The following is a 27,662-nucleotide window of genomic DNA, read 5'->3' as shown; positions in this document are numbered from 1 at the left end:
GAACAGGAGATGAGTAGATGTGCTCTAGTGCCAGTCCTGTTCTCTGTATCTATCCCTAGTATGGTTCTTGTGCTCTTTAGCACGTACACATACCTACTGTCATCCATCCCGCATGCTGGGCTTTTCCGAAAACAAGAGGCCCTTCTATAGATGCTACACTTTCTCACTGGATTACAGAGATTGCTATGCAGTCCAGATCAAATCCAAACTAGGAATGCAGAATATTCTGTTTGTTAGGCATTGTGCAATCTGATCATTGTACTTAATATGCTATGAACTGACCATTTCTGACCATCTCTGATATTCCAGATGAGTTTCTGTTTGTCTTAATCAAGTCATTCAAAGTCCAACAAAAGCAAAAAATCTGGTTATAAAAATGTTGGCCTGTCTATAATCATGTCATCAGAGATTTACCAGTTAGTTTCCAACAGACTGCAGGGCAAATCACAATGTGCGGAAACCTAATGGTTACCAGAATAATGAACTAGAACTGAAATTCCACTCTAGCATCCTCCATAACGTACAAAATATTGACATAACCCTGGCATTAAAATGTCATGCTGTCATTAGTTGCCTTCACAGACCAGTATCACTATAATACAACAGTATCACAGTATTATAATCATATGATATATTGTTTGATGTCATGACTTATGTTGGTTGTTGTACCATTGCACTCTTCTGTATATCAGTGTTATATCGAAGCATTCTAATCGATCACCTCTGCCATAGTCCAAAGGAATGAACAGATGATTAAATGTAAACAGCTGGAGCTCATTTAGTCTGGGAACATGTCAATGGTGTGCTGCAGTGTTCTGAAAGTTTGCCTGTCACCGTGAGGGAAACAATGACCAGGCCCTCTTAATGAATCTGCCATCAGCTCATAAAACACCACTGACTGAGCCGAACTGGATAAGGCGCAATATTCAATGGCCAGAGTAATGAAGCGTGTGTTCCATATTTCTCCCAAACCAACATCTTCTACAATTATCTTGGCTGTTGAACATGGTACTTTTGTTGGTCCCGTTACTGACCAGTTAAAGGGCGCTAGGTAGTAGTACTAGTCAGTTTTTTCTAGTCAGAATGCTAAACTACCTATAGAATAGATTACCCAAAACTCTTTAACTGGGTTTTGATTCATTAAACCTGTGTAAATCTGGACCTTGTCATTTCCAAATGAGATGATCTTAACTTTCATTCTTCTCTGCAGTTTCTGGAGTGAAAAAGCAGTTTGTTTGCTTGCTATTTTCCTAAGGTTTTCTGCTGTTCACGGCAATTGAGAAAACTCCACCCACGTCATTACGCTGGTAACAATTTTAAAAAAGTCCATCCCTCCGGAAAACTGGTCCCAGTCCTGTAAGAATCATTTATACAGAATTGCTGATTAATTTATTATCATTTAATTTAATTAATGTTTCCAGGAAATGTTCGCTGATGGAACCAAGCAACCGTTCATAGGCTTCGATTAAAAGTGTCCCGTGTGTTAAAAGGTGTTTGAGGCACTTCCAAACATACCACATTATTATACACGGTAACAGAGTGAACTCTAAAGGTGCGGCCACTAAAGATGGAGTTGAAGCACACGGGAGTGTTTCTTTATCTGTGTAGATTCAGACTGTGATGCGGGATTGGGTTACTGCACATTCTTTCTTTAAGCGGGGGGTTGACGGCCGTGCTGGGGAAATCACTTCCACATGGCCCGAGGAAATAAGGACGGGGGAGACGTTTAACACTTCAGCTGCAGTGTAAAGCTGTGCTGAGCTGTGTTAATGATCTGCTGTTAAACACTGATTATACACAAACTCTGTAATGGAATGATTGACACTGGGCAGGAAAGTGAAGTCATGTGAACATGGTCAGTGCTGTACGTTCTAGGACTCATTTACAGATACCCTGAGAAAACTGAATTTATTTTAATGTTTTCAATTTATTTATGGAAAATCAATACATAATTAAATACAATAGTTGGCTGTTTGTTTGCTAGTTTGCTCCTTAAGACAAAAAAAAACTATTCATCAAATTGTGCAAGTAGCAAGTCTCTCTTTCTCTCTCTCTCTCTTTCTCTCTCTCTCTCTCTCTCTCTCTCTCTCTCTTTTCTCTCTCTCTTTCTCTCTTTCTCTTTCTCTATCTCTCTCTCTCTCTTTTCTCTCTCTCTCTCTCTCTTTCTTTCTCTCTCTCTCTTTTTTTTCTCTCTTTCTCTCTCTCTCTCTCTCTCTTTCTCTCTCGCTCTCTCTTTCTCTCTCTCACTCTCTCTCTCTCTCTCTTTCTCTCTCTCTCTCTCTTTTTTTCTCTCTCTTTCTCTCTCTCTCTCTCTCTCTCCCTCTCTCTCTTTCTCTCTCTCTCTCTCTCTCTCTCTTTCTCTCTCGCTCTCTCTCTCTCTCTCACTCTCTCTCTCTCTCTCTCTCTCTCTCTCTCTCTCTCTCTCTCTCTCTCTCTCTCTCTTTACAGATATTGATGAGTGCTCATTTGATCGAACATGTGACCACATGTGTATAAATTCTCCAGGCAGTTTTGAGTGTCATTGTCACAAAGGCTACGTTCTGTACGGAGTTGCTCATTGTGGAGGTAAGAAAAACACACATGTACACACACACACACACACACACACACACACACACAAAGGCATGAAGGCACACTCAAACACATCACTTAACAAAGCCTGACACTGGGAACAATCTGCCCCATTCCTTTTCGCCCCAGCCCAGGAGAGCCCTGCTGCACCCTTTTGTTTGATGGAGGGATAAGTTGTGGCTGATAAAGTGTACATTTTATTTTTTCAGAAATATGACAAATAAATCTCCTGAAACAAATGAATATCTGGGATTAACTGGTGTTTTGACCACAGACAGAGATTTGACGGTTCATACAAAGTGCAATGACATGGTAGGTGCTTCTGACATCTTGGCTAGTGGATGTAGAAACAAGACAGGGGTTCTAATAACGTGTCTGTTTGGGGTGCAGTAAGACAGAGTGTGTGTTAATGTTGTTGAGAAGTATGAGCGCTTTGCCTAGGTGTTCTGACTGATCCAGGAGTGGGTTTCTGTGCGCCAAGGGAAGGCGTTGAGGCAGGAGTTGGTGTGTATGGTTGGATTAAAGAGTAGTCTGATGCTGATGGTCTCTGATAGCATGTGAATGAGTCAGAGGCCCCAAATGATAGTCTTGAGCTCTTAGAAATCTTCAGTTTCTGTTGTTGTTTTGACTTACTACTTAAATGACATAATGACATAAGTATATGATGACTTGGTGCATAATGAATTCTGTTCTATGCCTGACTTAGTTTGTTTCAACTTGAAACAATGCATGATTTTATTTTTTTTATAGACAGGAGTTGTAGTACACGCTGTGTTTTAGTACCCAGGTTTAAGTAGAACAGGCGTAGGGCCAGCTCCTCACATTCTCATAGCAATGTACGTTTTTGACAACAACCAGAAAGATGTTTGGATGCAGCACAGTACAGTTAGGATTGTATTTGTTAATTATAAACAAATTTCGAATTTGAAGCCTTCAGCACAACAGTGAAGAGGTTGGGACAGGGATAAATAATGTGTGAAAAAAAATGTAGAATATACGAGTTTTGAAACATTACACTATAGTCAGGTGAATGTATAAAACATAAAACCAGTGTCCACCACAGGCTCAGTTTTTATGAGCACAGATCAGTCATGATTTTTGTCAAATTTTCTCGAGAGTGTTGTCAAAATGAACATTAGCTAATGGAAGAATGCCAAGAATTTTAAGTCCTTTGCCTTTGACCATACGTAATATTGTGAACTGTTTCAGGTCATCCTGACAAATCTCAGCCCCTGTGGGGCAAGGCCAGAAATTGCTGTTGATTTAACATGACCTTTCAACCCTCAGACCGCTTTGCAGGATAAACCTTTGTGCTACTATGACAAATATAGCCACATTTTTACTGGATTAATATGAAACAGTTATTTCACTTAACTAGGGTGACCAGATCTGAGATGGTGAAAAAGAGGACAAGTCTCGGGTGGTGGGGGGGGGGGGACTACTGACGTGCAGACTGACCAATTAAGTGTTTACAGAGAAGGTTATTGACCAATAACGGTAGCTCTACAGTCAGACCGTCCAATCAGAAGATTTTAGGCTACTTCACCACTCCCCCTTCTCACTCAAGCGAACCAATCGGAGTAGAGGAGGGCGGGACTAGTTTGTGAATGAAACGCTTCTCGAAGTTCTATGTAAGTTCTAGAAAAACAAAATCCCGGACATTTGTGAAATTCTGCCCGGACATTTTTTTAAGTCTAAAAAAGAGGACGTCCGGGTAAAAGAGGACGTCTGGTCACCCTAGTTAACACAGTCCATCACTATGAATGTGTACTGTGGTCAGATGAGTCCATGTTTCAGCTTGCTTTCTGGGAAAATGGACATTGACAAAGTCAAAAACAAGGTAATGGGAATGTAATTAACAGTGTTTATATTAAATCTATAGCCTGTAGAAACTAACTCTAGGCTTTTAATAGTTAATCATCTTTCACACTTATTTTTGAGTCAGCTTCATTTACAGACAAAACACAAACTCTCTCTCTCTCTCTCTCTCTCTCTCTCTCTCTCTCTCTCTGAGGCATGTCTATGCAAGATGGTAAAGGCAACTATTAATATTTGTTTAGTGAAAGAAATGAATATACATCTCTTTCTTCCTATTTTTCCTTTCTCATTTCTCCTCTCTCACCCCCTCTTTAGTCAAGTCTCTGGGGCATGAACAATTGTTGATACACAAGGTCAATGGAGGTGTCAATCAAAGCAGCGTTTTTCTTTCTCTCCCTGTGCGCTCCCTTGCTCTGGAGATTAATGAGAGTTCTGAGCACAGACAGAGAAAGAGGAAACGCAAAGTCAAAGGTGCTCGTCTGGAGGGAAGGAAAAAAAAACCAGACAAAACACAAAGAGCACAGAACCAGACCAGCCAACAAGAGAAATTTTTTATTCATTTAAAAAAGACAGATTCCCTGCCCCCCCACCCTCTCTCTCTCTCTCTCTCTCTCTCTCTCTCTCTCTCTGTCCAGGTTTAACTCAAAGCAAATCATTTGACATTTAAAACTCTTTTTTTTCTTGGCCTGTGTCTACTTGAAGAATCACTTCATCACACTATAGTCTTATCTTTTTTACTTTTTGATCCCTCTATCTCTCCTTGTATCTCTTTTTTGCTTCTCTTTTATTGTAACCCTCTATCGATCTCGTCTCTGTCCTTTTCTTTCTGTCTGACTCTCTCCTTCTGCTTCTCTTTTTTGAGATGTAGTTAATACAAAACTACAACATGAGGTTACTACAGTTGTTGATACCTTTTGAACCTCCACGTCAAGTAGATGTAGATCAGTATAATGCAGAATACAGGCTTTGTACCAGTTTTTCCTGGAATTTCTAAGCTGAGACCATTTAGGGAGCTTTGTTTTTTAAGCATGTATTTTGGCTTGAGCAAATAATTATAAAAAAAAAAAACAGCATGTGGTTAGTGGAGATCGATGAGGAAATGCATCGCAGTGAAAACACACAAACTCTGGCCTGGACTTCAAAACAGACCGATTGAGTAAAGGTGGAAAAACCATTAGTGTCAGTGTGAAATGATTCCAGAGAAGCTGCGTCCAGTCCCTCCCTGCTGTTTGGGTTATGTTCTTAGTGAACAATTTTTTACACATTTATGTGATTAATATACACACAGCAGCAGGAGGCCACATCTCTGCTCAAAGGGTCATTAACAAAAATGTGCTGTAATGCTGTAATGGTTTGGATTCTCTCTCTCTCTCTCTCTCTCTCTCTCTCTCAGTCCTTCAGTGGAATTCACTTGGCTATTTAAACATCCATAAATATTCAAACACTCTTTTTTTTAACTTGTGGCGACACAAGCATGTTACTCTCAGGATCCCACAGAAATATATCACATAACTCACATAAAATGACAGTCATTGCATAGGGGACGTTTATGAACATTTTATCTCTAGTTTTGCAAGTGAGCTGCTAGGCTAATATCGCTAACAAGCCACAGAAGAGTTTGTAAACCAAATTAGCATCAAGGCTCTCTGAGCATCTCTTTATTTTATCTGTGGTGGCTTCAATGCTAATGTTAGCATAGCATAGCAAAAGCATCATGACAGAGAACTGATGTGGGAAATTTATTGTTGTTTTTTCAGACATTGATGAGTGCAGTATAAACCGTGGTGGATGTAAGTACGGCTGTGTGAACACACTGGGAAGCTACGAGTGTACCTGCCCGCCTGGACTCAAACTGCACTGGAACAAAAAAGACTGCATTGGTGTGTGAGCACTGACCCCTAGTGTCCAACTCAGGCACTGCAGCACACTGGGAATAGCTTAATTTACTGATGTTATCTGACGATTAAGGTGTAATTAAAGACATATGATGCCTTTACTAATGTAAGTAATGTGTGAGTGTTGAATAGTGCTGAAATTGCTAGACATGTAAGACAAATCCATCATGCCTCTACACTGAATGCCTTTGTCGAACTATCTGTTTCTATCTGAGCATGCCCCATAGTGTTTGAGGTTTTATTCTGAAGTGTGGTTCGCTGTTTATTAGTGAAATTATTAAAGGACGTCTGAAGTATTTAGTCATGCCTTTTTTTCTTTTCTTTTCTTGTCACAGAAGTGGTGAAGTGTGCATCCAGCCTGGTGGCCCCTAAAGCCACACTGTCCTGCAGCAAGACAGGCAAAAAAGAGAGCTGCTCTCTCAACTGTTCTTCTAAAGCACACTACCTGGCAGGTATGCACTGCACAAGTCTTTCTGAGCATTTCTGAGCAAAAGCCTACTCTAGTTGTTTAGTACTTGTGTATATCTTAAAGGGAATCACGCCAGTTTTCAGTGTTACTGCATCATTCAATAATTTACAAGGGTGGTAAAGGGAAACAGATTTTCTCAACACAAATATAGCGTTTTATTTGTTCTCCACAGCCACCAGTGGTTTGTGTCTTTTGCACTCAAAAAAATGTAATTAAAATTATTTGGCTGAATGAGTTGAATTATCCAATGGCTTTCTTTATCCAACAGCTTTCTTTAAACATAAACTATTTGGTTTATCCAATGTAATTCATTTGAGTTGGCCATGAGCTCAGATTTCCATTATTAAAATGTGTTGATGGAGTTTAATAGAATGAATTGTACTTATACACGTGTGCATTAATTTTTCTACAGAGTCTGAAAGCAGTTATTCTGTTAGCTGTGGAGTCCCTGTGCTACGAGGAAAAAGTCAAAGTAAAGTTAACTCCAGCAGCAGCCAGAGCTGCATAGGTATCACCTGAGAACTGAATTCGTCTTATAATCCAGTTAAATAGACCTGTACAAATCCATACTATGTTTTTTTTTGTCTTTTATATAAGCACACATAAACGGAATCAATAGTAATAAAACATTGCTGTTATTAGGAATAGATCCCAGGGTAATACATTATTGTCATCATGATAAATGATGGCGGTACCATGTTTAGATTAGGAAGCTAATCTTGTGTTTGTTTGTCTGTAGAGACTCTGGCTCCTCCAGTGAAGCAGACGGCCTCGTTCCGAATAAAAAATGCCAAATGCCACCTGCACCCCAAGCTCAGGGGTCGAGCAGAAGATGGCAGCAAACAGATTGGACCAGGTCAGAGGTCATAGGTCCTGAGTTAACTATTAACAATGACCTAATGAGTTAATAAGTTAAAGTAGCTTATGGATTGTTGCCCCTTTGTTAGCCTGAGTGCATTCGAGGGCTGAGATGTCTCAGTGTGTTGATAACGACTGATCATGTATGGACTGCAGGTGGCCAGCTGTGCAACAACTGCCAAGTCACCTTTGTTAACCTGAAGTGTGACTCCTCTAAGAAAGCGAGAGGGAGACGCACTCGTAACCCACTCGGCAAAGAGATCACACGCATCACCCTAGAGCTGGAGGCGGAGATTAAACAAGAGGACACCACCGGTAAGATCCCAGCATTAAAGTAGTAGGGCAGTTAGTGATTGTGCAGTGTTATTATCTCTGAAAATGGTGGTTATCACTGAAAATATCAATATCATGAAATTCTGAGATGAGTACAGAGACTACCTGTTTACTGCATGTGATCATTTGTACACTTGTGTAAGTAGAAGTGCATCAAAGTTATTTATGAAAGTAATAGTATACTTTTGTACTATTCTACATGTACATTAATAAATAAAATGTAAAATAAAAGGGAACGATGCTAATGTGGAGGAGTTTGGTGTGTTCTCCCTGTGTCTGCGTGGGTTTCCTCCGGGTGCTCCGGTTTCTTCCCACAGTCCAAAAACACACGTTGGTAGGTGGATTAACGACTCAAAAGTGTCCGTAGGTGTGAGTGAATGTGAGAGTGTGTGTGTGTTGCCCTGTGAAGGACTAGCGCCCCCTCCAGGGTCCCGCCTTGCGCCCAATGATTCCAGGTAGGCTCTGGACCCACCGCGACCCTGAACTGGATAAGCGCTTACAGATAATGAATGAATGAATGAATGAATGAATGATGCTAATGTGTTTAAATGTGCTGTGTCTTTGTGCAGGGAGCTGTGATCTGAGCTGCTTAAGGAAACAAATGGAGCAGAAGATGAAATCCTCCATCAAAGCTCTGAAGAAGTCCATAAATCAGGAGAGATTTCTGATCCGTGTGGCAGAACATGAGTATGAAGTGGCTCAGAAAGTGGCTCACGCTGTGGATAAACATGAGAAATGTGGACCAGGTAGAGAGAAGGACAGCGGCCGCTGTGGTAAGGCCCTCACTGTGGGTTGTTTTTCTTAAGATATGATAATTAATTGAAAAAAATAAGACATTCTGGATACTAAATGTATTAAAAGTATATATTATACAGAACTCTTAGCTTTGGACACAGCTAAAATTCCTTCATGTTTGTTTGTAGTTTCCTACACATTATTTAAAGTCTCTAGTTTATTGTTTAGGAACCAATAGTCAGTAAATCCAGTTCACCCTGAACTGGATAAGCAGTTACAGATTAATGAATGAACAAATGAATGAACTTGTTCCGTTAGTCAGGAGTTCGTTAGATCATCAGTTCAGTAAATCAGTAGTTTGTTCAGAAGTGAGACAGTACTGGTCTCATTGCATCCCCTGCTTCTCTCAGTCAGATGTTTGTCTGGGTCGTATTATCACGGTGAGACGGAACGCTGTGTGCAGTGTCCTCCTGGAACCTTTCAGGAACGTGAGGGTCAGCTGGCCTGTGACCCTTGCCCTGGAGGGGATCGTCATGGCCCACCAGGCGCCCGCAATATCACTTCCTGTTCAGGTAACCACCACTAAACACACTCTCAGAAAATCTGTGGTGGTTCCGTTTGCTGTAATTGAGGTGGTACCCTTAAGGATACATCTTCAGAACCTTTCGTTAGGGAACATACATGTGCCAAATTTTGTATTCATTGTACAATTTTAATTTCATAAATCACATTTCAACTCCAGGACTTTCATACTGTTTTTTTTTTTTTATTTAAAATTGTTCTATTATGAGAAGTGTCAAATATTCACCTGTAAGGAACACAACTGGACTTTAAAACAACTGTTGTTCCTTTGAAGGGACAGTACCTTATTTTTCTGACAGTGCACACACTAATATTAAGCTGTACTCTTATTATAATGCAATAAACTACTATGAACAGTTCATGTTAATAACACTGCAGTCAGTTTCCTAAATTCTGAAATAAATTCAGTTGAATTTCCACTTTCAGTTCAGTTTATTTTTTACACCTGCAGCCATTAAATGAAGACAGTGTGTTGTGACTGTGTTATTGTGTGATTTCAGGTCAATGCCCATCAGGTTATTATTCCAAAGAAGGGATTAAGCCGTGTCAGCCCTGTCCTCGGGGCACATATCAGCCTGACCCTGGCAGGACCTTCTGCTTCCCCTGTGGTGGGGGTCTTGACACCAAGAAAGAGGGATCCAGCTCCTTCCAAGACTGTGAGGTCAAAGGTCAGCCTCAACTTGTTTTGCTACATGTTTATAGGTACCTTTCTTGCTACATGTTAAAGTGCAGTGTGGCAAATTTACACAAAATCATACCACATTTATATTACAGTAGCTTACAATTCCAATAAATATGAAATTATAAACAGCCACGTAACTGCTGTGAATCTCTGTTTTTGTAGTTCATTTTATGTCATACATTTGGGAAGCATGTTTTTCTATGTTAACTAAGGTTTGAGGGTTTAAACATGCTATTATCACGATGCTTATTGTTATCTTATCTCCAATGTGATAAGAAATCTGATTTTTCACCAAAGTATTCCTTATCTACCTTTGCATTCAGGAAGAATAAAGGTTCCAAAAATAATGCATCTACTTATTGGTGCATTTTTTACGATTTCTGTGCTCTTACCTTTAGTTTTGACTTTGTTAAGAAACTTAGGATTGACGAATGAGTAAAACACCATCTGTGAGTATTTTCTCCTCATAAGCAACAGGGACATTGGAAGAAAACTGAGATGAAACACAATGTTATAGTTTAATATTATTGTCCTTTGCTAATGGCTGAAAGACTAAGGAGAATCCTGGATTTTGTTCATGCTCTAAACTAGTTATTTGAAATATTAATGTAATAAAAATTGTTTTGATTTCATGTTTGATTTAAACGTGATGTTGCAGTGTCATGTGCTGCGGGACATTATTATAACACCTCTGTGCATCGCTGTATCCGCTGTCCTGTGGGCACCTACCAGTCAGACTTAAAACAGAACTACTGCATCTCCTGCCCCGGAAACACCACCACCGACTTTGATGGAGCCACCAGTGTCTCTCAGTGCAAGAGTAAGGTTCACTGTCTTACTGATGTACTGTCTCCACAGGAATATTGCTTGGAACTGTCTCTGTAGTGAAAAAGGGTTAAAGGGATCAGTTGGTTTGGAACTGCCAGACGGCCAAAGAGTTTTTTTAACTTGCTGAAATTAAATGTAACAGGATTCTATTATAACTTGTTGTAAAAACATTATTTATTTATTTAAACAGAGTTATGTGAGTCAGAGGTATCTGTTGAAGCACTGAACATGAAATCTTTATTTAGTTGAATCTTTGGCTGAGGGGACAGATAGATACAAACCCAACAGAGTCTATCTTCAGGCACTGCTCTGAACTGGCCTTAAATCTGTCTACACTCCACAGTGATTTGAGCTTACTCTCTCTGTTCCAAGTCAAACACAAATGATGGAATGCTCAGAGAGAGTGAGAGAGAGTGAGAGAAAGAGAGAGAGAGTGAGAGAGACAGAAAGAGAGAGAGAGAGAGAGAGAGAGAGAGAGAGGCAATGCAAAACTAATTTAAAAAATCCTGTTTTGTCCAGCACAACACAAAACGTTTGTTTTTCATTGGCTTATTGGCTCACCTTCTAGACGTACTGTCAGACTATCCAGTGACCGTATCTTTTGCGTGTGTGTGTGTGTGTGTGTGTGTGTGTGTATATAGATAGGGAGTGTGGAGGTGAAATTGGAGAGTTCATCGGGTACATTGAGTCTCCGAACTACCCTGGAGATTACCCTGCTAATGTGGACTGTGTATGGACTATCAACCCCCCCAGCAAACGCAAAATTCTCATTGTGGTGCCAGAAATCTTCCTCCGCTCTGACGATGACTGTGGAGATGTCCTGGTAATGAGGAAGAACTGTAAGTTTTGAAAATAGTAAATACGACAGCTAAGTTTATTCAGCAATATCAGCAATAATTACAGCCTTTCAGGGTTGTTACAATACCATGCTGGGTCCGTGTCCCTTTCAAAAGAGGCATAATAGTGTCCTGAACTTCAGAAAATGGCTGTTGTATTTCCCTTTCTTACAGGGTCTGTGACCTCTATAACCACATATGAGACGTGCCAGACGTACGAGCGTCCGATTGCCTTCACTGCTCGCTCTCGTCGCCTCTGGATCAACTTCAAATCCAATGATGCTAACAGCGCTAAAGGATTCCAGATCCCATATGTCACATATGATGGTGACTGCTCGTCTTCACTCAGCCGAATATGAGATTTAAATATAAAATATAAATTGCTAAAACGTAACTGGGTTAAAAAACAGGATTCCTTGACTTACTAATATGCTTGAGTAGAAGTAGTGAAAATCCTAAATACTGAAGTACAGGTGCTTGAGTAAATTTAATCACTTACGACCTGCCTTTTGCAACAGAAACATGGGCCTTACTTAATCTTTCTTTGTGTATATTGAATATGTTATATATTAATGAACTAAATACAGGAGGTCCTCGGGTTACGTCAGTCCCGAGGTATGATGTTTCCTGGTTAGGACACATCTCCCATTTACTGTATAAAGCCTTGTTTCGACTGAAGTGGTTTTGCGTCGTAAACGTCATAACGCTAACTTCGTGTTCGGTGTGCGCGGCGGAAGAATACACGGTTACGCGTCTCGGGGCCGAGGAGGACGGCGTCACCCCAGTCGCATTGTACGCCATTTTAGCTTGCGGCTACGTCGTTCTCTCTCATGTTCTCCTGTTTCATTTCATTATTAAACGTATTTTATATTTGTTTTTTGATAATTACTGTGTTAGGATAGGATAAGTGCTTACAGTATGTTATTTACGTACAGTGTGTACGTGTGTGCCGACTTACACCGAAAATCCGTTTACGACGCGACGTAGGAACGGACCAACGTCGTAAGTCGAGGACCCCCTGTACAGCTATTTAGACGTCTGTTAATATTTGCCCCGTTTCACAAGTGACTTTGCATTAAATATGGATTGTTGAATTACTAAATGAGCAAATTCAACAGGAAATATTCAAACCTAATCAGTGTTTAATTTTTTTAAATAATTTCGTGTTGTGTTTCAGAGGACTATGAGCAGTTGGTTGAAGACATCGTCAGAGACGGGAGACTGTACGCCTCTGAAAATCATCAAGAAATCCTGAAGGTTAGATTTGCTCTGTTTACCAAATGCATCACGACAGATACTATGTTGATAATGGATTTTTTTAAGGAAAAGGAGGAAACTATACATTTGATTGTATATAATCCATTAAATATCAAATCTAAGTGTTAGCATCGCACAGACTATAACATGAAAACACAATCTGACAAGATCCCTAGAGTTTACATTCTTCAGACCCACAGAACATGGCATGTTGCTTATACTTCCAACGTCAGTAAGCAGTTTTTCTGGTTTTCTGACTCTGGGTAAAATTCACTAGCAACAGCAGAACAGAACTGCGTCTTTGAAACTTTACTTGCTAACTTAAATCCTCATTACTGTCCAATCTGTTTCTCCACAGGATAAAAAATTAATCAAAACTCTCTTTGATGTCCTGGCTCACCCAAACCACTACTACAAGTACACGGCTCGGGATTCAAACGAGATGCTCCCGCGATCCTTTATCCGTCTCATCAGCAGCAAAGTCTCAGCCTTCCTGAGACCATACAAGTAGCCACAACCTTCCTTTAGCCTCATTCTCTGACCGATTCTATTACCAGGCTTCAGTCTCCAGTCAACGTCCGACATGTTCTTTAAACAAATACAGTCTTGGTTAGCAGACTACAACCTACAACTTTAACAGGTTTAAAAACAGCACACTATGCACATCCCAACATATTCCTAAACAAGTATACGTGTGTGTGTGTGTGTGTGTGTGTGTGTATGTGTGTGAGAACTGAACTGCTCCTCCCCTCAGTTTTATTCCATACATCTAATGTGAGGGTTCTGTGTGCTTGGTTCCTCTGTCTGTCACCACTCTGTGTTTTTGTTTATGTGTTTTTTTGGTTATTTTAGTGTTTTATTTTATTGTTATTATTATTTTGTTTTTTTTTTAAATATGTTGTCATTCTCAATCTTGACACGTCTTTGGGAGTAATGCGAGTTTTGCTTATTGGAAGGGCTAATCTATCCCGTACCATATTGTTGTGTGTGTGGAGCACAAAAAAGTTCTGGCAAAAAGTGGACAATTAATTGAAAAAAGCTGATGCAAGGAATTGACTTGATTCAAATCGTTCAAATCATGTTACTTCCTCCTGACAGCAGTTTTGTTGATGTAGTACAGTGTTGTGCAAAAGACCAGAGACCACCTCTTTTACTTTAAATTCACTCAAAGCAGCCATTAAGTGTTATTTATTTTTCAGGGTTGCATCTGTTACGCCTCCCATTTTTTTATTGATCTTAATCATTTCTGAAATTTGAAAATTTTACTTTTTCATTGACTTTCCCCTTCCTTATGAATAATAAGTAACTTGTGCCTAATGGCTGTTTTGACTGCTGAGAATGTAATAAATAGAGTACTTTGACTTTTGCACAGTGCGGTACATTTTATTCATTTGATACACATTTCTGAATCAAGTGACCCAAGAAAACGCATGATCTTTTTTTGGTTACTGTCCAACAAAGCGTGTGAAAGTGGAGTCAGAGGTGCGCTTAAAAATGTCTTATTTCCAATTCCTATGAAAGCCCCTATTAGTATCCACCCAGTATTCTTGACATGCTCTTGCCAGCTTTTACTTCATATCATGCATTCCATAATGTTAGTGTTGTACTATTTCAGCTCTTAGAGCATTTGTAATCGTACCCACGCTGTTAAAACAGTAAAGGTTTATGTTCTGTCTGTTCGGATTGTATTGTCAATTGCATATTCATTATTGCCTTATATTCAGCTCATTAATTTAACAAGGAATAGAAGCTGCAATGCATATTATTTCATGATTGAAAAGCAAAGAATTATGAAAAGAGTAGCAGTTAATGTTCAGAAACAGTGTTTAGAGAATATGAGCTTCGGTGGAGGAACAAGACGGATGTGTTTTAGATTTTTGGCTTTTTTCTTTCTTTCTTTCTTTCTTTCTTCCCCAAACATGCAATTGCTGCTTCTTCAAAAATGTCACTTTAAACCTGCTACACAACATTCGAGTCTTTTTTTAATTTTCCTTTAGGGTCAAACCAATACGAACATTTCGTGGTTTATATCGATGTTACGAGGCCAAACATCTGTTAACCGATATGAGTAAATATCACTTTATTTTTATCTTTAATATATATTTTAAAATTCGTAAATCATAAACATTCTAATAAGACATGGCTCTGCCTACAGTTGATCACAGTGTTGATTTTTCGTAAATTACCCCAGAACCAAATGTTTGTTTTTCCTCATCAGTCGACTCATATATGATTTGGGTGTTTCTTTCCTCTCTGTAAAGCAGGGGTGGGGAACCTGGCCGAAGGCCTGTCACTAGAACCAGTTAACTACAGCGAACTAATATGTGCATAGTACACTCTCACAATCAGAATACAGCCTCAGTCTTTTTGCAGTCTACTCACTCAACACAAGCTGCTTGTCACACTGTCCGGCTCCTTTATAAGTCACTGGAAAGAAGCTTGCTGTGCAGTCTGGTTATTCTTGAGCATATTATTTTTCTCTGCTTATACCGTTTCTTGTAGAGAGGCATAATGTGTGTGTTTGGTGGTGTGATGTGATTCAGTATTAATTTTCTTGTAAATGAAGAGCGCTTCTCCACAGAATGAACTTCCCCTTCTCTCATTTCACCTCAGTGAATAAAACAATTCAGTTTCCATTTTGACACTTTTCACAGACTTTCCTTCTCTAATTTGATGAAACTGCAGTTGCAGCTGATTGAATGGTATATAATCCCTGGGCCACAGGATCCCCACCCCTGCCTTAAAAGGCAAAATAAGAGGAAAATGCCTCCCATAAATCCTCCTCTCTCTTTTTTAAAATATACTTGTATATAAATGTTTTTCAGTGAAATACTGAGAAATGTTATGAACTGCTCTTAATGGATGGAAATAACCAGTTGGGCTGAAAAAAAATTCTCTCATCACATCATTGATTTTTAGAAACATAGATTTTGGTGTGAAATTAATACCCATTAAGAACTGATAAATCCCAAACTAAACACGTGTTCCTCAGTGTCACAGAGATATGTCCTGTATCCCGAAGGACTACAGCTGTCTAGGATCAGACCGCTGTCGCCAGTTACACATTATTCAAGTTATAAACGCATTGTGTGTGCCTTACAAATGTGTTTTTATTTTGTAATTCTGATGATAGTCATAGTGTTACTGTTAAACTGAGAAGTGTAGAGAACTCGAGGTTTGTTTGTGTTCTTTTTTTATCTTTGTCATTGTATATTGTAAATATTAAATAAGCGTAGACTAATTTTGAGTCTGAGAGTTAAGTCCAGTCCCAAATAATGTACTCCCCTTGTATTAAGGGATCATTTCTATCCTCAAAAACACCAACTCGATTCATGTTCAGAGTATTGATCTTTTATTTTAACCCATATGTAAAAATACATTTTCTTTTGGTTTTTTTTTGTATTGTACCGAAAAAACAATTGTTTTCGCCTCTTCCAAAGACTGCCCCTGTGCACCACCTTCAAATATAATCCAATGAGTTTACAGCTCAGAATTACAACAGACGTCTGCTGAAAGAAAAAAGTGATGCATGCACTTTTATTTGAAAAGGACAGTAAAATAAAAGCTTATTATTCTGTTCATTTCTCTCTATTTCAGAGCACATTTGGGCGGTGTAGCTGTTCATGTGTCCCCCCCAAAATACACATAGTTATGACTGTTGATTTATAGCTTAATTTGGTATAAAATGCTGTCTGAAGTTAGATTTACACAACAGTCGTACTCACAGAAGCCTTTTAAGATTCGTCTCATAGCTGAGTGTTCCTGCCTTTCATTACAGTGCTGCTGGATCTAGAGGAAAAGGGGGTTTTGTGAAAAAGCTGAAAGCTTGTGGCAAAAAAATAAATAAACCGTTTTCTTTTGCTGAATGTTCAGAATTAGAAATGCAAAGCTACATTTATAAAAGCCTCTCAGTGCACGACTGTAGGGTTCATTGTGAAAAGACTGTACTTTTCATATGCCATAACGCTTTTTTTAATTCTTCTTCAAATTTTTCTTTTAGAAACAACTTTGCCACAAGGTTTCATGGAGTGGGTAATGGTATTTGCACTTGAAAAATTGTTTATGCTCATGTAAAAATGTCTGGATTTTGTATTGTCTTTTTAAATGAAAGGAATTGGTGTTCATACAAGCTGTCTTCTGTCTTGTGTTTTATTCCTTTGCTCTCAAATGGAAAAGCTGCATTAAAGCTCATCTAGACTTTTATGGAATTAGCTGTTGACAAATAGAATTGAGCTGTTATTTATCAGTGAAGCCCTACTGTAAATCCAACTATGTTTTTAATCCATTGACGCGTTAACATTTGGCACGTCACGCTGTTACAAATGATGTTATTAGATGTTATAACATTACTTATAATAGTCTAATATGAAACAGGTGAATAATGGTTATAGAGAGCTTCAATATTTGTTTTAATATTAACGTTAAAATGTTCGTATGTTGATAATAACAGACAGTTCCCGCTGTGCTCAGTCCTTCAAACCCCTCTGTGATTAATTCCTGAAAAAGAAGACACAACTCTGTCACATATTAATGGGCTTTTTCTTTCAGTCTGCGCTCAATTTAGAGTTCACTCTATGAAACTAGTCAAAAATTATAACCTACGAATATGATGTTTGTGATTTTGTGACCCTAGCCCATGTACATCATGCTTTAGTCCCGACTTGTCATTCAGATTAGATTAAAAAATAAATAAATAAAACACAGTTAAACAGAATGAGCGAGACTCACTTTAAGAAACACTTGGGCAGAGCTGGAGTCCAACTGTCTCCCTGTGGGTCACAGGAGACCGTAGCAGAGCCCTGCATTTCATAGCCAGTGTTGCAGGAGAACATCACTATGTCTCTGGGCTTGTAGTGAGACTTGAAGCCATAAATCCTGTATCCAAACTCCACTTGCGGGGCTGAGCAGCTGACATCTGAAAGACAAGAGACTACATTTAAAACATTTATGGAAACACACAGTCAAAAAAAAAGGTTTGCTGACAACTGAGAACACTATGAACTGTGGCTATTTTCAGAGTGGAACATCAGTACCCATCTGTGCTCTAATGGCGTTTAGACTTCCCAGCAGAGTAGCAGCTGATAGTGCAGCAAAGGGGAACAAACACCCTATTATTACCCTTCATTTCAGACGAAATGCTGGATGAGCAAACTTTTGGCCATGTAGCGTAAGCAAGCGACAGGGAAGTCCCAGGTTTCCAAGCGAAAAAATAAAAATAGAGCTACAGTGGCGATAATTTCTCCAACCTCTGCTGTACACTGATTGTAGCTGAGAGTTCTGCCTGCCTCTGCACTGTGGAGGAGGGGCGCTCCATTCTCCAGTCGCAGTGCAGTAAATGTCCGACTCTCCAATGAGGGTCCCAGAGAGACACTGGTAAGACACCACGTGACGATACTCTACATCTTCAAATGTAGGTTCCGCAATCTTTGCATTGGGCACTTCTGGAGGCTGCGGGCACTTTACGACTATAAACACACACACACACACACAAAGACTTTTCATCAGTAACAGAACCACATGAATAAACTGTTCACTCTCATTTTTTACGATGCACTATACTGGCACTTAATAAAACAGGAAGACGAATCACTGGAGAAAATCAGAGAATCATACCTTCACACACAGGAATTCTTCCGTCCCAGCCATCATCCCTACAGTGTCTCACCCCAGAGCCAATCAAATGGTGCCTACAGACCGACAAAAATTCTGATTTGGCATCTCTTGGAAACACGACAAACTGTTGTTATCTAAATATGTCAGTACCTGTGTGTGATATCTGTAACAAATATGTTGAAGTAAGAACCTCCATCCAGTTCATTTCCAGCCAAAACAATCATTAAGCTCATTAAGTTTATTTCTGAGAGTGTTAGATATTAGACTATCCTCTCACAACAGGAAGAGGAAAGTGAAAATCAATTAAGTTTTTTAAATTATTACAAAAAATAAACAAAAAAGAACATTGAAGCTGCTGGTGTCCCCCACCCCACCCCCTGATGTCCACGGATTATATTCAGGTCCTGAGGCTGTTAAATAAAGGGGCTGCTTTCTTTGCTAATGAAAAACAGATAACTTTGTAGACCCTCACCCTTCATTGCAAATGGCTGTAGCAGTATCCCCAAAGGATATTCCAGTGTACTGAAAACGGCCATTCAATATCTCTCCAGCAGAGCCACAGTTCTTCTCTGGAAAAAAGATCAGAACACCATTAGATAAACACATACCCTCACACAGTATAAAGTGGAAAATATATCTCTGTAACCACCATTTTCCATTATCAATCTGATTTAGGAGCTACACAGAAGGTACAAAATAAAAGTAACAGACACTTATGTAAATCTAAAAATAATCATCCGCTTTAATTATTTGGAGCTAAATTGTTTAATAATTTTATATTTTTTAAATCAAAGGAAATTTGACTCCTCTAAGTCACAGGAACATATCTTGAAATTTGATTGACCATGTTATACCTAAAGTGGAAATATGCTATTGTTCACATTGCAGGGGAAATCAGATTAATTTTAATAAATAAAATTAAAAAGCCTATTAATGTGGCATAAAAATGTCCTAAAATAGGATTGGACCTGCCTGAACAATTCCTGTGTGTATTATTCCAGATAAGAAGGCATTCTTTCAACTTACTCTCACATTTGATATCTAGACGCGTCCACTGGCCGTTCATACAGTAAATACTGGGGTTTCCTCCAGTCCAGCGGTAACCGTGGTTACATCGGAAACGCACTTGAACATTAGCTTCATAGCCACCCTCTCTGAGGTAATTTTCTCTTGGGTGGGCCAGAGGGTGCTTCGGCAACTGTCCACATTTTCCTGCAGGACAATTCAATGGACCACAGTCAGCACACACACAGTCATACTCATCAATACAGGGGTCCTCCAGAGGTTCTTACAATTTGCGTGAGAATTATTTTTTTTTTATTTGCCATTTTGCCGTGTGTTCAAATTGTATTCAATAACTCAGTTCAAATGCCAGCTAAACAGAAAGGAGGTCTTACAGCTAATGCTTGGGTTATGTTTATCTAAATGGGGGTGTAACAATACACACGCTATATACAGGGTGAGTTAAAAGTTGCAGGACGCCCTTTTGTTTCTTTAATATGATACAGGATCACATTCCCACTGGAAAAAATTGCCCTTGATCCAATATGGCGGCTTAAAGGCTAAGCACCAACTAACAAATAAATACAGTGGAATTTGAGTTCCTAACTTGTGTTTATTGATAGTCAGAAAACGTTATTTCTTAATAATTGAAGGAATAAGGTTTAAAAGACCGTTGTCCCCCCCCCCCAACGGTGTTCGGAAACTCTAATAGGCGTCTTGCCTGTGACGTAGATGGTGGACAACAACTCTAGAAGTCGCACTTAATTTAATGCAAAATGAAGAAAAGGTGTGCTGTTTTTGGCTGCAATCATTCAATGTACAGTGGGACATCTGTGAACAAATGGTCCAAAGATCCCAGAATATGCAGAAAATGGACTAAATTTGTCAACTTTAAACGGGCACTTTGGAAAGGACCATCCGCTCACTCCGTTATCTGTAGCTCTTTTCACTGGCGCTTTTCCAACAATATGGGCATGTAAGGAAACCAACGAAAGGTGTTCAAGAGCCTCTGTAACATGGAGGTAAACAGGGTAAGGACACTCACTTCGCCTGTTTTAGTTGGTGTTAGTTAACGTTAGCTTGACTTGCTAAACTCGGTGGCTCAGATTATACTCGGCTACGTAGCTGCATTACGGAGGTTTATAGTGTCGGATGAATTCGAGTTCGACTTCATACTTCTAAATTTGAGTTTAGCTTATTGCTAGGCTATTGTCATGAATAATGTTGGTTATTTAGCTAGATACTGTCATAACAGTCAGTCATAACGGTGTTTTACCGCGGCGTTGTTCAGCTGTTGTCCACCAGTGACGTCACGGTTGCGTTCAAGAATTTCCGTAGCGAGCTCGGGTTTTTCCGTCAATTTAATAAAATTGTCAGTTTTAAAGCAAATTAAGCTGCTATTTTCATTTTAATTCATACTTATATATGTCAGTGACTACAATAATGTGAAATATTCATGGAGGTTCATTAACTGGTGCTTAGCCTTTAAAAACATAGCCTAAAAGAACTGCCCCCTCACTCATTACTTGCTGGGGTATTCAGATAAAAGGGTATCCTACGACTTCTGACTGACCCTGTATAATGGACACTCCTCACTGTATTTATTATTAGAAGTGGCGTTGGAGTAAAATGTTCTGCTTGAAATCCTCACTTAGTTTTTTTTCCAGGGAAAAATTCCCATCTGTTATGATGAAAGCTGGACTGATGACGGGATGATGACCAAGCTGTGTGTGTGGTTTTCTAAATGCTTATGAATATAATCTGAAGATACAATCTCCTGTTGATTCAGTCTGATTCCTGCTGCAGGAAAATTCCTGGCAGAACGGTCAATTTCTCTGTTATCTTGATGAGTTACATTTTCCACAAAATGAATTTAAAAAGGCAAAGACAAAGAGCCACTACATGTATTTATCTTTTTTGTGTTAGACTCATCCGTAGAATATGAATCTTGGTAGTGAGTCAGTGTGTTTCTATCCGGTGTGCATCCATCCTAGTAATTCATGAGACCAAAAATTGAAAGCTAGGGTCATGGTCCCGTGGACAGTGTAGTGTTTCCCAGGCCACAGATCACATCTGGTGAAGCACATGGAGTTTCCACTTTGAGGATATGATTGAGCAATTCTCTCATTCCTTGTATTTTTTTGCCAGTCTCACCGACAACAGTCTGGTGAAGCAGACAGCATTTCTGCTTCGAGGGAACATGGTCGATATGCTTCATTTTATGCTTTTAGCCTTTATCTTCATTTGGGTTTACAAGATGTCCACTCAAATATGATCGTTCCCCTTTAAACCCCTACAGAGTGTATCCTCTGGTTCAGCAAGAAAATGTAACATACATTTTTCCATCAGGTTTTTGTTTTGTTTTTGTTTGTGCCAAAATAAGTAAGTGTAATATGGTAAAAGATATGGTAGCTTCCTTTCTTTGAAATCTGTCACCACATTAATGCGTTCATATGCAGATTAATATGTTTTTGAGGGAGAACTAAGTCAATGTTCAAGATGAACGTGCAAGGACTAATTTCAGAAATGTAATTCAGTAGCATATTCAGCATTGAGCGTTGATTGTATTTTACTTCATTCAAGTTCAACTAGTATATAACTCATGGTGAGTCATTATGTCTGTGAAAGTGACCATGAAAATTACTTGAAAAATCAAGATATAATTTTATCTTCTGGTGGGTCAGCCTGTTCTGTCAAAATATTTCAAGGCTAAAAGCTACAGAGTTTAGCTGTGCTGCTGGTTCCACACCCTCCATTGACAGATCTGACACTCATTAGTAGTAGTATCTGTATAGTAGTAACAGTAGTAGTAATTATTAATTATTAAGAATTATTGTGAATTTGTATTTATATAGAATTTGCTGATTAATTTATAAACTCTCACAGTGCTTTACAATGGATTATAAGGAATACTTTGTAAAGTAGAAAATACTAACTGAAAATAACTACACAGTACCTCACAGGAGGAACTAAGACACAGTACTTTGGGTCCAGGTATTTAATCTTTATTAAGCTGCCTCTCATAACAGGGTTTGAGTCATTCTACGACTTTGTTGTAAGCCCACAAAAGTGTTCTGGACAGGGTATAACGCTAATAATCACAGTCACTGAAAGCTTCAGAATTTCTTCTGGAAACTATGTTGGAGATGGTAGTCTCCCAAATTCTCTACAATCCATGTGCCTTATTTATCCATTAAGCTACTGATCTGGAAGAGTTTAAAACATTCGGACATTACCTGATGAAAAACGACACTCCGGCAAGGCCTGCCATTGACCGTTTGGCCCGCATGTAATCTGTGGAGAGCCTATCAGATCAAAGCTCTTCTGACAGACAATGGTGACACTCTCCCCAATGCTGTAATCTCTCCCGCCTCCATCTTGTGTCCGGCCATTGTCCACAGCAGGGGGTGGACATCTGATGTCTGTCATGTAGAGAAATAATCGGGCAAGACCTTTGGCATTTTGTTTGATGTATTACATCATAGTGATGTATTATCCCTACAATACTGCATTCGTTTAACAGGTTTTTAGTTCTTTTCTCATTTTAGGGTAAACACTGTGTAGCATTATAAATGAATCAAACAAAAAATAACCTAAATATTATGCATTAATATACTACATTCATGATTGCTAACATTGAAGCACAACACACACTAACACACCACAACCACTGCTCTGTGAGGGTCCTGACCAGTGAAGAACAGTCTGTAAACGAATCCAGTGATCGTTCAGTTCATATTAATATCAATACTATTTTTTTTTTTATGTTATTAATATTTTAATTTCAACAAAAGGACACAGTGTGGAAACCTGATTCACAGCTGGGCACGGCTGGTGTCCAGGAGCCATTGACTGCACATCTTATGAGGTTTGATCCTCTGAGATGGAAGCCCATGTCACAGGTGATCGTCAACGTTGTGTTGAACTTTGTGCGCTTAAAATTTGCTCCACCGTTCTTTATGTTCACCTCCTCACATTTAATAACTGCAAAGAAACACACAACAAAGCGTTTACTCTATAACCGCACTGTTCTGACACTAAGGTTGTTTTATATATAGATGCTTTTGTATCTTCACCATGAACCAATGCTTTGGCTACACTCTGCTTTGCTTTGTTGACTAGTCAAAATGTAGTGCAGTGAATTCTGTGTTTGTTTCTATAAATGGACATGCAAAGACACATGAAAAGAAAATGGACATGGTTAGTCCTTCATGAATCTCTTCCTCAGCTGTGTTAGCTTCTCTTGTAAGTAAAATATCTGCCTCCCCTTCCCAGCTGTCTGGTAATTAGACCTTGTGGATTACTATGACACACTGTCTTCCTGTCTTGATCAGCTGGCTCTGATTAAAACCAAAACTTGTTTCATTCAGTTCCTTGGTTCATACCTGAACACCAGCAAATCAAATTCCACCTAACAGCCTACCTGGAATCATTGGGCGCAAGGCGGGAATACACCCTGGAGGGCAACACACACACACACTCACTCACACCTACGGACACTTTTGAGTCGCCAATCCACCTACCAACGTGTGTTTTTGGACTGTGGGAGGAGGACAGTCACCGGAAGCGGGAATCGAAACCACAACCTCCAGGCCCCTGGAGCTGTGTGACTGCGACACTACCTGCTGCACCACCGTGCCGCCCTACACAGAATAAGCCATTCTTAAAGTTACCCATATCCTCCTTCTCCTCAGACTCTGGACATATAAGCATTCTCATCCTCCTTGATTTCACTGCAGCTTTTTCTACACCATTCTTCTTTCCTGCTGTGACTCCTCTCTCTGCATCACCGCCACTGCCCTTTTTTTGGCCAAGATCACATTTCACAAACTGACAACAGTCACTTTATTGGCCACACAAAGAGGAATTTGTTCTCCGCATTTAACAAAATCTGTGCAGTGAAACATTCATTTACAAAGACACTAGTGAACACTAGGGGGCAGTGAGCACACAGGCCCAGAGCGGTGACCTAGCCATGCCGCCCCGGGATGTGGGAGTTAGGTGCCTTGCCCAAGAGCACTTCAGTCATGACCTGCTGGCTCTGGGGATCGAACTGGCAACCTTCCGGTTATAAGCCCAGTTTCCTTAACTATCAAGACATGGCTGTCCTTATATAACGCCACTCCCTCCTTCCTCACACATCCATAACTTCAGAGTCACTTTCAACAGCAAACTCCCCTTTGAACACAATGTACATCAAATTAGAAGAACAGCCTCTTTTCATTAAAGTATCTTGCCTCCGTCTATCACACTCTTTCTCTTCCCCTGGATTTTCGATCCATTAATTTGACAATTAACATCCAGAATTGACAACTACCATGGAACATCATCATACTCCAGTACATCGAGAACTCAGCTTCACCCCTGCTCACTCATTCCCGTTTCCACGATCACTTTACACTGGCTTCCTGTTGCACAATCGGAACTGATTCAAATTACTCAAAAAGCAAACCATAACCAGGCCCCCACTAATCTCACTGACTTGCTACATCCTCATACTCTTTTCTGAAACCTTGGATACCACACTGCTGTCCATATCTCTTAGGGCTAGGCATGGGACCTGGGGTGACAGAGCCTTCCCCTCTGTTTGGAAATCTCCCCCATGAAAGACTTCACTGATTCAGATTTGATTTTCATGTATAAATAGTGTTATGTTTCTAAAGAAATGTAATGTATCGTACACGTTTCTATCCACACTATGTTTTAATGCATGTAAAGTGATTTTGAGCATTTATTATTAGAAAAACAATGGATTTGCTAGCTTTATTAATAATAATATGTCAGTGCTAAGTACATTTATATACAGACTGGTTATCTTTCGAATTATTTTAGTAGTTTATCTTACGGGTGGCCTCCTGTCCATGTCCTAACTAAAGGGCGTCAAATATTAGAACTGTAAACGTGTGAGAAAAAACAAACAAACAAACAATATGTTGGCAAGCTGATTAAATTTGGAGAATTTTAAATAAATATCTCACCTCGGGAAGGCCATTATTGACTGAGAGACAACAAAAAACAGACAGAAACATGTATCCAGGTCTCATGTGACTTACCTTTACATCTGGGATACCTTTTATCCCAATGTCCTGATGCCAGACACTTTGTTGTGATGCTGCCAACGAGCTGGTGCCCCACATCACAAGAGAAGGACAACACTTCTCCTGGTCTATATTCAGCCTTGGTTCCATTAACACGGCTCTTAATATTCTTAGGGTGTGAACAGACCTTGAAATACTGTGCTTCTGAAAGGAAAGAGCAAGAGACTACAGAGAGAAACAGAGAGAAGAAGAAAAAGCAAGAGAGAGAGAGAGACAGAAAGAGAGAGAGAGAGAGAGAGAGAGAGAGAGAGAGAGATTCAAATAGAAGCACAACAAGGAATGTTACGACCAGCAGAGGGTGATATTAAGCTTGTATGCAAATCAAATCTAAAATTCAATTCAAGCAAATTACATACAGCATTGCACATACATACAATATATCTGCTGAGGGGTACGTTACTATATAAATATTGAAATATGTACATGCTTTGACAGTTTTAATGGCTTTTTCTTTTAAAAAGTTCAGAATTCATTTTAAAATAAGCTTCCATCTCTTTTTCAAAGGCATCAAAAATGGCATTTGCCTGAGTTTTTGCATCTATTAATGTAAATATGGTTATTAAAAATGTATAATATAAACGAATATACATGAAATCCCATGAGGTAACGTTACAGTGTCTCTTACAAATCTGTTTTTATTAGGAGAATGTGAAGGAAGGAAATGCTTTCTTCAACATAGGTATGAACGGGTATTAAATGAAGGAATTGCTGATAAACTACCCTTTGTTGCTGTCTGAACATGATAGCACTGCTATTGCGTTATAATCACACCAAACATTTTGGCTTAATCCTCTGGTGTTAGTGTAGTGATTGTAATGTTGTGGTAAACTGTCAGATTTAAATAACAGATCAAGTCCCACATTTGTTAAAACAATCTAAACAGGGGCTTATGCTGCCAAAAGACACAAGCAGAGATTGTAAATTAGAGCCCAGGAGTAGAAAGCCTGGGCCAAACCAGACTTACAATCCAGTGACATTATCTATGCTTTATCCGCTTAGACACTCAAGGTCAAGATTTAAAGGGCCCATCGCCTGCACTCCCGAGACAATTACACCATTTGATTGTTTTCCATTTACAAAGCACTGTTCGTATTGTCTGTCCTGTATTGTTCCAAATTCAAAAACAGAAAAAAAAAGCTAAACACACTTCAGCATGTCTGATTAGGGCAAATGGGTTGTAGGTATAAATTAAGTGTGTGGGATTTTGTGACATCAGAAAAACAGTCATTTTGAAAGCACCCTTTTACAACTTAGTTTTGAAATATGTTCTGGGAAGTGAAGAGTACAGCTGTGAATCATTAACAAAGTAAACTTTTAGTTTTAACTTTAACAGAGTCCTAAAAAAATCCATCATGGGACCTGTATCACGTCGCCTGTTTCACAGTGAGAATAGATGGATGGAAAGCACATTAAACCACAGATGAGACATTACAATTGTTTATTTGATACATTTGATCAAAGCTTTTTTGTTGTTGTTGTTGTTGTTGTTAAAACAACTTCTATTTTGTAACCTGTGGGATGGAACATTTAGGACTGGCTACATATGAACATACAATGTTACTGATGAATATTCATATACGAAAGCTTTAAAAACATTAGCAGATTTTTGTTTCTGATACAATAGGTTTCCTCTGAAAATAATGTAAGCTGACTTTTAAGAGTGCAACTGTAAAATATTAGGATCACTACATGTATGATTATTACATTTCAAATCAGTTAAAAGTCCTAAAAATCTTGGTGCTAATTCTGCTTGATCACAAATGAGCTAAATTCTGTCCAACACCTCCTCCTTTAACAGTTCAAACAAATATAAGGCTAATATTTCAGAACGTGACGGTTTTTGTCCAGTGTCTGTTGCTGCTCAGTCTCCTCTGGAGTGTCAACACAGTGAACGTACTCACCCAGAACACACGCTAAAGTCCACCAGATATTCGCCATTATACCGTCGGTTTTATTCACGTGTGGATGTGGAAAGTCTTCTGTGGTATTTAGTTTTAGTCCTGTTGTTTAACTTGTGGCTGTAACCTAATTTTGATGGTTGTTAAATAAGGCTCCCTCACTCCTTCGCACATATCTCCGCCCACA

General features: G+C 39.2%; 2 protein-coding genes across 5 annotated transcripts in view; one reads left to right on the top strand and one right to left on the bottom strand.

The window, feature by feature from the left end:
• scube3 (signal peptide, CUB domain, EGF-like 3) overlaps positions 1–16,350 on the top strand; it is an 86,497-nt gene extending 70,147 nt beyond the window's left edge. For all 3 annotated transcript variants that reach the window (XM_066670455.1, XM_066670457.1, XM_066670456.1), the window contains 14 exons: positions 2,449–2,565; positions 6,147–6,269; positions 6,620–6,736; positions 7,166–7,261; positions 7,493–7,609; positions 7,768–7,926; positions 8,514–8,717; positions 9,090–9,251; positions 9,762–9,929; positions 10,602–10,763; positions 11,413–11,610; positions 11,782–11,934; positions 12,785–12,864; positions 13,223–16,350. In XM_066670455.1, coding sequence (XP_066526552.1) covers positions 2,449–2,565; positions 6,147–6,269; positions 6,620–6,736; positions 7,166–7,261; positions 7,493–7,609; positions 7,768–7,926; positions 8,514–8,717; positions 9,090–9,251; positions 9,762–9,929; positions 10,602–10,763; positions 11,413–11,610; positions 11,782–11,934; positions 12,785–12,864; positions 13,223–13,375 — 2,009 coding nt within the window. In that variant the 3' untranslated portion in view covers positions 13,376–16,350. The remainder of the gene's footprint in view (positions 1–2,448; positions 2,566–6,146; positions 6,270–6,619; positions 6,737–7,165; positions 7,262–7,492; positions 7,610–7,767; positions 7,927–8,513; positions 8,718–9,089; positions 9,252–9,761; positions 9,930–10,601; positions 10,764–11,412; positions 11,611–11,781; positions 11,935–12,784; positions 12,865–13,222) is intronic.
• Positions 16,351–16,850: 500 nt separating this feature from the next.
• si:ch73-217n20.1 (complement receptor type 1) lies at positions 16,851–27,662 on the bottom strand. Of its 2 annotated transcripts, none has more exons than XM_066670458.1 (10): positions 27,479–27,662; positions 25,533–25,742; positions 23,290–23,463; positions 22,716–22,901; positions 19,504–19,689; positions 18,950–19,046; positions 18,478–18,551; positions 18,111–18,329; positions 17,593–17,779; positions 16,851–17,361 (listed from the first exon to the last, which is right to left on the bottom strand). In XM_066670458.1, the coding sequence occupies exons 1-10, from the start codon at positions 27,513–27,515 to the stop codon at positions 17,355–17,357; spliced, it is 1,377 nt and encodes a 458-aa protein (XP_066526555.1). In that variant the 5' UTR covers positions 27,516–27,662; the 3' UTR covers positions 16,851–17,354. The 2 variants fall into 2 exon arrangements, with proteins under 2 accessions (XP_066526555.1, XP_066526556.1); XM_066670459.1 differs by having other exon boundaries at positions 18,150–18,329.

This window comes from Hoplias malabaricus, chromosome 5 (assembly GCF_029633855.1).
Source record: "Hoplias malabaricus isolate fHopMal1 chromosome 5, fHopMal1.hap1, whole genome shotgun sequence".
In the NCBI taxonomy this organism is placed as follows: Eukaryota; Metazoa; Chordata; class Actinopteri; order Characiformes; family Erythrinidae; genus Hoplias; species Hoplias malabaricus.
Note: the sequence above shows the minus strand (reverse complement) of the source record. Positions and strands in the feature narration are given on the sequence as shown.

Coding starts and splice junctions, on each gene's coding strand:
- si:ch73-217n20.1 (XM_066670458.1), bottom strand. CDS start 27,515: ATGGCGAATATCTGGTGGACTTTAGCGTGTGTTCTGG. Junction 23,464..25,532: donor AAGGTATCCCAGATGTAAAG/GTAAGTCACATG, acceptor GTTTCTTTGCAG/TTATTAAATGTGAGGAGGTG. Junction 22,902..23,289: donor CGTGCCCAGCTGTGAATCAG/GTTTCCACACTG, acceptor TCTACATGACAG/ACATCAGATGTCCACCCCCT.